The following is a 14,491-nucleotide window of genomic DNA, read 5'->3' as shown; positions in this document are numbered from 1 at the left end:
GCTGGATCCATCTTCTGCTCTGGGGGCCGTGCACTAGTGGACAGATGTTCAGCAGCATCCCTGGCCTCCACCCATAAGATACTAGTAGTCCCCCCCTTCCCCAACACACAGCTAAGATATCAAAATTGCTTCCAGACAGTGCCAAAATATCCCCTTGGAGGCTAAATCATTCCTTGTTGAGACTGTGTTTTAGCAGAAAGTAATTTATTTAAAATTCAAATGTAAATATATATATTCTTAACAAATAAGAGTAGTTTCTACACTGAAAATATTCAGTATTTTAATGCAAAGAAGTAATACTATAAAGTATTACTTTGTCAAATTTCTAGTAATAAGACAAATAATTGATATATGGCATTCATTGATCAATTAAACCTCCATTTTAACTTCTATTCTTCTTTTTGAGACAAGGTCTCACTCTGTTGCTTGGGCTAGAGTACAGAGGTGTCATCATAGCTCAATGCAATCTCCAATGGCTGAGCTCAGGAGATCCTCCCACCTAGGCCTTCTGAAGTACTGGGACTGCAGGCAAGCACCACCACACCTGGCAAATTTTTCCATTCTTTTCTTTTTCTTTTTTAAGACAGTCTCACACTGTCTAATACTTCTTGTCTCAGCCTCCCAAGTAACTAGGACTTCAGGCTCTAATGCCTGGCTAATTTTTCTATTTTTAGTAGAGATGGGGAGGTCTCACTCTTGCTCAGGCTGGTCTCCAACTCCTGAGCTCAAGCAATCCACCTCCCTCAGCCACTCAGAGTGCTAGGATTACAGGCTTGAGCCACCAAAACCTTTTTCTATTCTTTAAAGTAAAGGGGTCTCACTGTCTTTCAAGCTGGTCTGGAATTCTTGGCTTTAAGTGATCTTCCCACCTCCACCTCCTAAAGTGCTAGAATTGCAGGTGTAAACCACCAATCCCTGCCCCATTTTAACACATTGACACCACACCAGAAAACAGTGTCTTATTAGGTCAAGATAGGTCAAGAAATTTGAGTTATACACACTTTACCAGGCCCCAGGCTCAAAACTAGCATAAGTCAAATACAATTCATATGGGAGTCAGTGTATTAACTTTCAGTGTGAAACAAAGCCCTATGATTGTTAGGGTCCACGTCACCCATGAGGAGCTTGCACTATTGAGAGAAAATCTGTACGCTGGCCACTGGAGGAGCTTTGTAAGCAGCCTTTTTAAAAACTTAACCTATCATTTTAAAATTATATCTATTTAAAGCTGCTTACAGCTGAGAACATGGCAAGCTAGTAACAGCCTATTGTAATAAAAAGAATATGTTCATTTTCATATGAACATATTGGTTAAAAAGCTACCAACTAGAGAGTATATATTTATTATTTATACATGTGGCATATGCCCAAGAATTTAACTAGACATGATCTAAAAAATATCAAGGGTAAGCATAATTTTAATACTCTAATGACTTGATCTTTATAATGTAATATTTAAGTTAACAATCACTACTGATTATTTTGTTACCACTGAGACACCTAGTAAATAAACACAAAACTAGTGGAATTCTTGATCATGAGTAAAGTAGAGATGGTACAGAAGCTATTAAAGTCTATGCTCATTTCCACCTCCCATCATCCTAAAGCATGTAGCACTGTTCTTACCAGCAAGAGGCACTAGCTGATTGATGTATTTGCTGAATCAGTGATTTGTCTCACCCTGAAGATGAGGTGAACCCTATTACACACAATTGGTCAATCAAACCCCAAAGTAAAGATTAGTACTTACTGCAAAGAAAATATGACTGCAAAACTGGAAAGGAGAATCATGGGAAGAAGACAATATCCAAGGACGCTTGCCACACAACCAAATGAAACACCTGTCATACTCATTAAGTTCAATAAACAAAACATTCCTAAACATCCGATTGCACTGATCCCATATACATAGCCAAACTGGATTTTGCCAGCCTACGGATAAAGAGAAAATTATAGGTTAAAGGGCAAACGATAAGTTATTTTTGGCCTTATTTCACCTAAAACAATATACATACATATATATATATATGATAAGACTCATGAGCATCCAAATCTGTAGAGGCAGCTATTCTTTAAGCAGAGAAGCAAACTACTGGAACAGAGTAGTTTTTTTACATTCTTTTGACCTTAAAAGTACACAGATATTTGGTTTTCTACTTTATAGCTGGCATTTAAACTTGCCATGGAATTGAACAAATAAAGAGACAAGATCACAATGTAGTCACCTAAAATAGATTACTGTAGCCCATTCTACGCAAATGGACTAGCAAGACAACGTGGACAGAATGAAGTGATGCAGAACGTCTGGGGATAGTAACATCACTTTAAAGGCTTATTCCACAAAATAATGTCCCAAAGCAATTTATTCTAATTGGTGAATGTAACCATAATCTTTTTGAGCAGAAATTTTATCATCACTTTATACAGGTGAATGAGGAACAAGAAGAAAGGTAGCCAGGCTTCTGTGGAGAGGGGAGAAGGTAGCAATATAATGGAAGATTTTTTTTTTTTTCATCATTTTTCTGAACTGTTGATTTATATAGTCTGTAAAACCAACCAACCAACCCTTATAAAACAGGTACATAAACAGCCTCAGGACAGCACAGATTAGCTACACTGGCACTATCTTACTCTTAGTCAAGCTTTGTGAACAAGCATTGTATTCAGGTTACACTATCACTAAAACTGGCCTACAGGGAAGCCTTCAAAAAGTTCCTGATTTGTCCAGTGTTTGTCATATAGACCTCAATGACAAGAATGCCTTGGTAGATTATGTTAAGTAAAAATATCTGGGATTTTTGTTAGACTCACTAATTATTTGTCAATACATGACTATGTGTGCAGATGTTTGAAAAAGCTCAGCTGAGTTCACTGATGAATTCATGAATTCATTCAGGTAGTAATAATAAAACCTCATGCTTAAATAGTGGTTTTAACTTTTCAATGTGTTCTCAGATAACCTTCAAAACAATCCTGTTAGGTATCATTACAGCACAGATTATTATCTGTCAGAGGGAGCTGACAAATTTAACAGCTTGGCCAAATGCAGAGTAGGAGCACTGAGTTCAAGCCTAGCTCCTCTGACTAAAAATCTTGCTAAGATTACGTTATTTCCCTCTTCTTAGTAAAGTATCACAAGAATGGAAAAATATCTGATGTACTTCATACTAGTACGAAATCGATATATGAACAATTACGTGCTCAAAAGAACAATAAAACACTAACACAGTCTAGCTGGGGGAAGAGGGAAATGGGAAGGAGGAGTGGGGAGGATGATTGGCAGAAAGGGAGGACACGAGGCGGGATCTCAGCTAATGTGTACATTGTGAGGGTGTATAACACTCCCCCTAGGTGAAGGGCTCTTCTACAAATGGAACTTTACCCTGGAAGTGAGAACAACGTAACCTAAAAATTTGTACCTTCATATTAATTTGAAATAAAAAATGAATTAAAAAAGATTATATTATTTATCTCCTATAGTTCAAAGACAAAGGACAAACCATATTAATAATTATCTTTCCAGGCTGCACCTGTGGCTCAGTGAGTGGGGCGCTGGCCCCATAAACCAAGGGTACCAAGGGTGGCGGGTTCAGGCCCGGCCCCAGCCAAACTGCAACAAAAAAATAGCCAGGCATTGTGGTGGGCGCCTGTTGTCCCAGCTACTCAGGAGGCTGAGGCAAGAGAATCACCTAAGCCCAAGAGCCGGAGGTTGCTGTGAGCTGTGACACCATAGCACTCTACTGAGGGCGACAAAGTGAGACTGTCTCTAAAAAAATAAAATAATTATCTTTCCAACTTTCCTTTTTGTTTTCAATATGCTGTAACATTCTTGGAAAGGTGAAAGATAAATAATTATATAGGAAAGTAATCATCAGCGTAACTACAAGAAAACATTAACTAATGTATAGAGATTATAAAAATGTTATTATTTTAAAAAAGACAGCAACAGGGTAAAAAATTTTGTCAACCTCTGAAAAGAAGACATTCTAATGATGGATCAAAGCCATATATGTTACTGTTTTTTGCCTAATAATTACATCACTTCTTAGAATAAGACATTATTCTAGAATCTCCTGTGCTTACTGTGGATAGAGAAGTGATGAACGGGTATGTCCACAAGCAAGCAGCTCGGTACTATCCAAAACACACGAGAGACTGGAGGTATAAGCAGAGTTTCAAAATGGATTTTTGGTGGAACATTTAAAGGTTGTTCTTTAATCTCACATTGAGAGCTGAAATTAAAATCTTACCAGCAATAATGTGGCTCCAAAGGCAAGGCAAAAAACCATCGGGCCTGCCAAATCAGTTTCGTTCATGATGCTACCATCTGCCACTTTTAATGGATGTAACACTGTTAGTGTTTTTTGCCAGATGTGGTCAAAATTAATACCTAATTCTAAGAGAAAGGAAAATAAGAAAATTAATTAGGATTTGTAGTATACCTTAAATTTAGCAGAATCTATGTTGGACAGGAGATAAAATGACACATCCAGCATCAAAAAGGATCTATTAAACTTGGGTGTTACTTTAGTGAGTCCTCCATACCTGTTTTTACTGCTTGTGGTGCTTACCCCACAAATAATTACTGGTCTGTTGTTGGAAAAGCATAGTAAATATGATAAAACAGACACTCATTACATCTTTCTACTATCGTGACATAGTAAAGAATACCTGAATGGGGTTAACAGTAATGGGTTCTTTACTTGGGGCTTCAAGAATACCTGGTGGCCCATGAAACTGTATACAAAACTATGTCTCTATATGTGTAAATTTTTATAAGGAGAGTATTCATACTTTTCATTACATTTTCAAAGGGCATATGATCTAAAAAAAAAAGGTTCAAAACTACTACTTTTTCGCTTTTGGAATACCATTTGAAAACCACCCTATTTTTTAGTGATGTCACTAGTTCGGCCAGTCTATTTCCACGAAGAATAATGGATACCCTGCTATGTCCTTTTACTTCTTCGACTAATAGAATTTAGTTAAGTTAAAGTTGATCTCATACAACATACTTTATTATTATTTTATATGTTAAAAATTCAGTCCCATCTGGCCCAATGTGATTTGATATACACTCTGTTGAAAATGAATTAATCAAAACTTACTTCTACAAGATTATTCTTTTAAAGGAAAAAACAGTAATGCAAATTAAGTTTTATTTTCACAGACCAACCAGCTGGGCACTGTATTGTAACTGATCCTACCTTCTAATAAAGGCGGCTCATCCTCAAAGTTGTTTCCATAGTATGGCTGAGGTGAGGGAGTATACGTCTGAGTTGGCTGGAAAATCTGCCCCGTGTATGGCTGCTGTGGCTGCATCATGTCTGGTGGGACAAATCGGCCTTGCTGCGAGTAGTCATAGCTGGCATACTGTCTATAAATCAAAAGAAGGTAAACTTCTCAGAAGTATTTAAAGCCTCAGATAGTTGGTATCTCTTAATTCCTAATTTTTCAATTGACAGCTAGAGAATCTTAGTCATGCTATTACTAAGATATCTACACTGCCAGTTTGTTTTTTGCTTTTTTTTTTTTTTTTTTTCAGTTTTTGGCCAGGGTTGGGTTTGAACCTGCCACCTCTGAAATATGGGGCCAGCGCCCTTCTCCTTTGAGCCACAGGCACTGCCCATACATTGCCAGTTTTTATAAATGGTGGTTCTTCTTAGCAATGTATCACAGGAATGGAAGAAAAAGTATCCAATGTACACACACCTATTATGAAATTAATTTAAACCTTTTTATATGAAAGCTAAAACCTAATAACAACCTAAGGATATGGGGAGGGAGAGGGAGCGGGAGAGGGTGGAGGGAGAGGGATTCGAGGGTTCACTTCTGTGGTTCATCTTGCAAGGGTACAAGTGAATCTTTCTATGAGTAGAATATGAATGTTTTGACATAATAACTAAGAAAGTTACATGAAGGCTATGTTAACCAGTTTGATGGAAGTGTCTTGGATTGTGTGTGAAAACACCACACTGTACCCCCAAAGTGCATCAATGTACACAGTTACCATTCAATTAAAAAAAAAAAAAGATAATTATTAAGATCAAGCTGATTATCTGCAATGAAAAGTAATCTCTTTTTAGATTTAGAAAGTAATGTTAATATTCACTTACATAGCACTTAAAAATGTTGCAAACTTAAACTATTAAATATTAGGAGGTAAATAAATGAAAACTTAAAAATTCTTCCTTAGTTAATGTACATGGGTCACTATGAATTTGAGACAGATTGTGATATGGTCCATGATTCCACTTCTAAGAAACACAGTTGACAGCATCCTCTTTGACTCACTCACGCAAGTTTCACCTCGTTTAGCTTATCAGTGTTGCTGGGAGGGCTGCACGCGCTTCCATCCACGTGTATTTTAAGTTTCTTGATTTTTGTTATCTTTGAAAATTTTTAAATGACCCACGTACACAAGATATGTTGTGAACATTTGTGCCTAAGACTATAAATCAGAACAGGATGACTGACTTTGTGCTATATGCTATGTGATTTTCCAATGTAATTTGGATACCCATTGAATTACTGCACTTCTTTACTCTTTGTAAAGGTTATTTTTTGCCGGTGGACATCTTCAAAAACAACCAATTTCAAATTAAAGAATCAAGCCTTGTTCTTTGTGAAAATTTTGTGAAACATTACTAGTACATCTTGAAGTACTTTTAATTTTTCAAAGTAGTTTTACACCTACTGTCTGATTTGTTATGTTCTATCTAGCAATCCTTGAATTTAGAGGGAAAGCATTTTACCATGGCTACTGCAGCTGACTATGAAAACAGGGAATACAAGGATATGAAAGCCATATCCTTTTCTTTTTTTTTTAATCTCATTTCAATAGATCTAGGGATGTAAGTGGTTTTCGGTTACATGGATGAGTAGTGTACAGTGGTGGTAGTCTGAGCTTTTAGTGTACTTGTCACCCAAACGGTATACATTGTGCCCGATGGGTCACTGTTCATCTTTCACTGCCCTCTCCTCTTCCCATTTTTGAGTCTCCAATGTCCCTGTATCACTCTGTGTACTCCAGTGTACCCACAGTGAAGCTACATCTTTAAATAGCTGTTTCATGATGTCCTGGAAAAATATGACTTATCTATCAATGTTATTTTTCAAATTATGTACTAAGAATCAGACATGAAATAATTATTTTAAAACATGAGAGCTGAGAAGCCTCAGAAAGCCTGTAGTCTAATTACTTTTAAAATTTTTGTAGTCACACTATCAGCTGTTTTCCTTGAAATGACAGCCTTACTTCATCCATTTTTGAGAAATATGTGCAAAGTACTCAAGTCTGAATAACCAGTCTGTCAAGTGTTCTTTCAAATAAAAATGGTCTATATAAAAAGCAGCTGATTCAAACTGCAACTCAAATTCCATAGGTGTTTTTCCTATAGTCAGCCACCATACTTTACGATGGAGAAATGCGTTAGGACTGTTTTCCATTTTGTCTTAGAGAACATTAAAGAAATGTGTGTACTCAAGGGTCAGGATTTAACAAAACAATAATTCTTACTGCTTCACCAAGAAGCACTTCTCTGCCCACTCTCCAACAAGCGACTAGCAAAGAGGAATACAATGAAAACAAGCGTCTAGGAAAGAGGAATACAATGACTACTTGTTGCCATTGCCTTGATTCATACTCAGAAGTTTTACCAATCACTGCTTTGACATCACTACACACATCAACACACCTAAACCAAACATGATAAAGCAGACATAATCTTTATAGACTAAAGCAAAGCACTTTTCTGGCAGGGAAAAGTAGCACATACCAAATCAATACTCACAAGCCCTCTGTACCAACAACAAAGACAAAGCCTCTTAACATATTGGGTTGGCTCCTTAAGTTCATGAAAATCCTCAGACCAGAGTCCATCTAATGAATTCTTGCCTATAGCAGCAACAGGACCTGTCTCTGAATGCAGGCCTGTTTTTAATCAAATGGTTCTTACATTTAGACTTCACAGAACTATCTCGTTTTTAATTGCTGCCTCCTGATGGGTATATCTGCTGCTTTCCTTTCCTTTCCTGTCTTGTCCATGTTTCCATCACTTTAAAGTGTGACTTATCCTTTGATTCCACTTATCATCTCATTTCAGTTCTCCGCAGAGCAAGAATTCATTAGATGGACTCTGGTCAATCTTTTATATTCATTTGCCCTTCCAAAGGCAGAACAATAATCAAAAATACATATTTAGGTAAATAAATGAATAGAAACATCTCAATATAATTTTTCCAATTCTGCCCAATTAATTGATCAAGCAATAAATCCTCACTAGTATATAGTTGAGAATTTAATAGAAAAGAGAAAAACGATTCATAGGTAAATAGTATTTTTACATGTTCACCCCCATTGTTCAATGTATTAAGTTTTAGGAGGAAAACAAAGCCTTAGAATAAATCAAATTAAGCAGATTCAAGAGTCTATAGGTTTTAAAAAGGATAGCCTATCCAAGACATAGTGGGGCTGAATTTGATTTTTCTTTTGTTTTTTAAATTCTTGGGCATTTTCATTCAAGCACATTCTAGTATTGCATGTCTTCTCACAGACTGACTGGGTATACAACTGTTCCTTGCTCTCATGCTGGAGATAGTCTTCATGAGGTTTTAAATTCAGAATCCATGGATGAACATCAGATGGCACATGCATTGTCTTAAGTCATGTGCATATTTATGTGGGTGTTTGAGTGCATGCATATATTTATGGAAAACAGGCCTACAGTTTTCATAAGATTCTCAGAAAGATCCAGAACACTCTAAAAAAGGTTACGTAATCCTAGTGTAAGAAGCTCTTTTGACAGGAGGTGGATAAAAGTATCTCAAAGGCTCTAAGTGACTAAGGATAAGATGTGTAGAAGAGACTGTTAGAAAGCTTTCAGTTGATGTGTCTTTGTCCAAATACCAATTACATATTTTTGCTAAAACACCAGACTATAAAAAAGTCATTTTTAAAAACAGTGTAGAGCTTTTTACAGTTAAGACTTTGAGTTGCCCTCTTCAATCTGCAAGTGATAACCTGCGTTAATACTGACCACATGGTTTCAGTATGAGTAATAAAAATGATTATCAACTGCCATATGAAAATCACCTGACGATTCATAATAGTGAGTTACACTGTTAAGTATGTCACTAAGAACTTTCAGAAGTGTTGACAGTCTGACAGTTGGAATGAGTTATCTAGTAAACAAAAGACTTTAATTTTTAATTCATCCTTTGGAGTGAATAGCCTGTCTTCTAGGTAAAGACCCTGTCTTCATCTTAAATCATGTAGAAATACTACATGGCCACTTAAGTTCATGAAAATGAAAAGAAATAGTTCTTTAACAAGCTACTTTCCCAGTCATGGAACCCCTGAATATTTTGCAGAAAATACTAATCTCTAAATATGGCAACACCTTCAAACACAAACCAGATCTCTCCAGAGGAAGGATTATAAAAAAATCATTCTTGAGAAACGACATGTTTACAATTCAGTTTTAGGCAGAACACAGCGTTCTAAATATATGTTTTCACTTCAATGTAGACTAAATTGCAAAATCTTAAAAGTTACTTGCTATAGGGTCCTCCACTTCCTCCATAATCATAGGACTGCTGTGATTGGTCATCGATGCTGTAACTTGTCTGGTAGAAATCCGTGTTTAAGTTTTCAAAGCCTGACATTGCAAATGATCTGTAACAAAACAAAAAAGGCAAACACTGCTTATATGCCCAAGGTCCTAGTGAATTCGTTCCCGGCACTCTGCTTAAGCAAAAACCCCAGAAGACAACAGATGTTTCCTCAGTAATTCTGTGGAACAGCGGCATGGGGGAGACACGAGGGAAATGTCTAGTTTAGTATGTTGAAGCTCCTGAGGGCATTTCTACTTCAGGGAGCTGATGAACCTTTGGGTTAGGAGCGAGGTCGTGGGAGCAGTGGTTCCACAGGGGGCTGAGATAATAACAAAGCTGATTCTTCGCCTGGGTACAGAGCTTTACAGCTGACAACGCGACTGCTTCCCTGCAAAATAAAAAATAAGGCCTACCAGGAAAGTGCAGAATCTCAGAAGGTCACGCCTGAAGTGCAGGGGTCGCTTCAGAGCACGGGGTTGGAAAGGGATCCAGGGTTTGAGCGAAGGGACCAGGGCGCGGCGCGGACAGACTGCAGACAGCCGAACTGCACCGGCTCGGAGAGAAACCCAGTAGCCTGCTGCGGGCGTAGGAAACTCACCAAAGGTTGAGGCGGCGGTGGCGGTCGCTCCAGCAGCACCCCCAAACGCCACAAACTCAGTTCCAGATCCTGGAACTAGCCCGGTTGCTACGTGTCACAGGGTTAAAGAACTGCTTCCGGGGCACGCCCGCTAGCGCAGGCCTGGTGGTAGGTTTTGTGCTCTGGTTGGACTTCGGTGGGGGCGGGGCGAACCTTAGAGCATGCGCAGTATCGACAAGCTAGGTCTGTGGCGGGTCAGTAGGAAGGGGGAAAGTGCTTCCGGCAGTCTGGTTAGTCCTGGAGTCCGGAAAGCGCAGGCGCAGCAATTGCTGGTTACGAGTCGGGAGGAGGGCGTGTTTCTCAGAGCCGGCGCCTGGATGAAGGCGAAGAAGTGCTTAAGTGGGAAAGACGGAGGCTCCCCTCGTGGCCACTTCCCTCTGTGTCTCTGGATTTACTGTGACTCAGGCATTGTGCTAAAGAGTTTCTGTGTGTTATTTAATCTTTACAACGAAATGAATGGTTAGCCTATTACTTTCCTTTTATGAGGGAGACTTTGAGCATTCAGCCTGTGCTAGCTGCTGGGGTAACGTGGTAAATAGCAGCTAGATGGTGAGTGCTCACCTGGGGATAGTGGAGAGCGGGGAATCAGACACATGCAAGTACATGTACAGTTGCTACTGATGTTCTTAAGTGCTGCATAATTTTTTGAAAGGGCATAAGATTCACCTGGAAAGTAGAGTGAGGATGGTAATCAAAGGGGAGTGAGAGTGGACAGGGAAAAAGGAAAAGGGAAGGGCAAAGGAGGGGAACCGGGGACGCCCTGAATGTTTGATGCAGAGAGAACGACGCGTGCAAGGCCTGGGATGAGGAAAGTAGGGCGTGAGGAGCCCCGTAAATCAGAGTTTCTCAGCCTCTGCATTACTGACCTTTTGGTCCAGAGCAGGCGTCCTCAAACTAAGGCCCGCGGGCCTCATGTGGCCCGCCAAGGACATTTATCCGGCCGCCGGGTGGTTTTGCCACCGCTGCCTGTCCTGCTTAGCAGCCGACTCATCCCGGGGCTGCAGTCCGGCCCTTCAACTGTCTGCGGGACTGTGAACCGGCCCCCTGTTTAAAAAGTTTGAGGACCCCTGGTCCAGAGGATTCTTTGTTGGGGCCTATTCTGTGTAAGATGTTGAGCAGGATTCCCCCGCCAAGCTGTGACAACTAAAAATGTCTCTAGAAATTGCTGCATGTCCCTGGGCTTGTGAGGGGCAGGCATCAGCTGAGTTTGGGAACCACTCCTCTAGATGAAGCCTGGGTGACTGGAGCAGCAAGGGAGGGGAACCACATTGCAGCTGAGAGTCAAGTGTTAGACAGGGGCCAGGAAGTAGCCTGGTGAGGTTTGTGTGCTGGTTCTAAAGGAAATGGGAAACCACTGAAGGTTGTGAACTGAACAGTGATGTTTAGATTATTTCCTTCTGAAAAAAATTGCTTGGCTGCTATGTTAAATCACTTTTTCAAAGTGGTGCGGTCTGGAATATCATAACTCCAAATGCTATGCTAATTAACTAATGAGCAGAGCATCCTAACTCCAAATACCATCTATTAACCAATGGGCAGAACTGTTCAGTGTTTACACGTATATTACCGAGACTTAGACCACAAGTCCTTGCTTTGTATCTTGGTCCTCGTAAAAGAAGCCAGACCATTGTGGTGGGTCCAGTTCTCTAAAGAATAATAAAATTTTACTAGGTAAAACTTTTCTCTCAACATACACCCCCAAAGCTGATTCTTCCCCAAAATAAATATTAATAAAAATAATACAAAATAGCATACTTCTCTCCAAACAAAAATAGTAACAGCAAGAGGACATAGTAACAAAACCAAAAACCTGGGAGTAGATTCTGGAGACCAACAGGCAGCTACTCTTGGAGGTTTCCACTCCACCAGTGAATTTATTTTTCTTTTTACTTTTTAATTTTTATGGATTTATAATTATTGTACATATTTATGAGATACATTTGATACTTAGATACAATACATTATACAATGTATAATGATCAAATCTGGGTAACTGGGATAGATCTATCACTTCAAACATCATTACTTCGTGTTGAGAACATTTCAGAGCTACTCTTCCAGTTATTTTGAAATATATAATAAATTACTGTTAACTGTAGTTACCCTTTTATGCTACCAAGCACTAGATCTTATTCCTTCTATCTAATTGTATTTTTTAATTTCTGAAATTTCTTATGCAACCCTTTAATTAAACACATTTTGCCAATCATTTTAGCGTTTTTTTTTTTAATTTAGGTATCATCTATTTGACTTTAGGTAGAATGACCATATGTTATGATTTACTGGAGATAGTCTCATTGTCCCATTTTTAAGCCTGTTTTTTTTCCCCCAACATGATTGTTAATATTGTACCATTTTTACTCTCAGAAATATCCTAGTTTGGTTGATAAATTGTATGATTGTACTTTCTTTAGGCCACATCCATAAAGTTGAGTTTCTTGGCATCAACAAGATGAGATAATCCATCACTTTATCTAATGATCCCATGGTTGAAAAAAATTCTAGTTTTTCTTGTTTCTTCTGATGTTTATTCTGGTGTAGAAGAGATATCACTCTCAAATTTGAATGAAATGTAAGAATATGAGCATGAAACATTGCCTGCTTAGAAATGAATAGTTGGATGTAGATGTTATTCAAATCAAATTCTGCTCTGCCTGTGAAAGTAATTAACATATTTATTTACATTTTTCCCAGTTGAGAAGCCAAGTAAGAAAATTGAGCTACCTGATTAGGTTTTTGGTGTTTTCTGACTTTAGAACATAAGTCAAGGTATTTTACAAAAGCCCCTTGAGTATTTTGAGAACATGAGTTCATTTCGAGGCTAATCCTGTAGGACTTCCTTTTAGGAAAAAAAAAAATTATGTTGTTCCACTACTCTGGGGGAGGAGACTGAAGTCTGTGGTAAATATACTGACCTCTGCTGAAGTAATCAAGCTGGCTTTCTTGGGAATAGACAGCCCTAACCAAGTCAAGAGATGATGAAACATGAAGTGGGCCTTTAACAGCTGCCTGGTCCTTCCCTGGGACCTAATATGTCAGTAACCAAATGTACAACAAAAAAGGAAAAGACATTCTATTCATGAATAATGTCGTCTGGTTAGTTTGATAGTCATGCTAATGTTCATACTAACACATACTTTACAAACATGCAAAAGGACACGATTTTCTTAGGGATGTGGTGAAATTATACTTAGATTATTTTAGAGCTGCCTTCTTTCCCTTCTGCTTTGTGATTACTGTGTCATGGAGAATTGTGCCAGAAAATTATGATTTGAACTTGGGCAGTTTTCCCCTACCTTCAGCTATATCCATAAGTACCAAATGAGGCGGAGATTTGGCAGCTGTGTGCATATCATGTCACGTTCCACAATGAAACCTGATCATTAGGGTAAAAATAAATGTAACCCCCCCATATCCCACATACGCCAACTATATTTTCCCCAAATTATCCCTTACAAAACAGTTTCCTTATCAACTCTCCCATACATGTATTAGAGATATTTAAATTCTTCTTGTATTATTTCAGTTTTTACTTTTAACAATACATTGTTGTTTGGGGAAGACAGATTTGCCTGTGATGTTACTGAATGCTTTTGGACAGAGCTGGCTTTTAGAAAGCAAAGACATTTAACCCTAATTTAATATATACTTGAGACTTTGACTTCAGTATTGCAAGTGTTGTGTTGTTTTTAAGTCTTTAAAAAATAATTTTGAAAGCAAAATGTAAATATTTTCACTGTAGACATCATAAATACTTTATTAAGTAACAAAAACATTTCTAATGTTAGGTGAACGGATGTTGTGGTTTGAAATAAGAATTTCAGTAATAGCCCTGGAAGTTACAGTTTAAATAACTTAGAGGAGATAATATAAAAAAACACCATGAGAGAGCACAAATGAAGTGTTTGAAAAATGTAACAGCTAACACTTAGGTGTATTTACCGTGTGCCAGGTACTTCTTTAAGCTCTGTGCACCTTTTAACATAATTATTTATTCTAACAACTTGTTGAGGTAGGAAGGTCCCATACAACTTCTGTTTGACACAATTAGGAAATCGAGAGCAGAGTGACTAAATTGCCAAGTATTATTAGACTAGGAAATAGTAGACCAGAGATCTGAACTCAGTCTTATTCCTGTGTCCTTCTGCTAAACTACTAGGCTATATTGTTACTGTGTTATAAAACTTGAATGTACACAAAGAAATTTCAATTATTATGCTAATTTCTCTAAAGTATCAT

At 38.2% G+C, this 14,491-nt stretch overlaps 2 protein-coding genes across 2 annotated transcripts in view; one reads left to right on the top strand and one right to left on the bottom strand.

The window, feature by feature from the left end:
* YIPF5 (Yip1 domain family member 5) overlaps window positions 1-10,299 on the bottom strand; it is a 10,670-nt gene extending 371 nt beyond the window's left edge. The window contains 6 exon segments of the mRNA XM_003782084.3: window positions 531-544; window positions 1,711-1,932; window positions 4,251-4,396; window positions 5,208-5,377; window positions 9,557-9,676; window positions 10,214-10,299. Of these exon segments, the coding sequence (XP_003782132.2) occupies window positions 531-544; window positions 1,711-1,932; window positions 4,251-4,396; window positions 5,208-5,377; window positions 9,557-9,666 (662 nt within the window). The 5' untranslated portion in view covers window positions 9,667-9,676; window positions 10,214-10,299.
* A 3,186-nt stretch (window positions 10,300-13,485) lies between these two features.
* The window catches only part of KCTD16 (potassium channel tetramerization domain containing 16), a 295,719-nt gene continuing 294,713 nt past the window's right edge, over window positions 13,486-14,491 (top strand). Inside the window, exon 1 of the mRNA XM_003782083.2 lies at window positions 13,486-13,652. The gene's annotated coding sequence lies outside the window, so the exon portion shown is untranslated. The remainder of the gene's footprint in view (window positions 13,653-14,491) is intronic.

This window comes from Otolemur garnettii, unplaced genomic scaffold, assembly GCF_000181295.1.
Source record: "Otolemur garnettii isolate 467f Iridium unplaced genomic scaffold, OtoGar3 scaffold00003, whole genome shotgun sequence".
Lineage (NCBI taxonomy): Eukaryota > Metazoa > Chordata > Mammalia > Primates > Galagidae > Otolemur > Otolemur garnettii.
The sequence above is the reverse complement of the archived record's forward strand: the minus strand, read 5'-3'. Positions and strand labels throughout refer to the sequence as shown.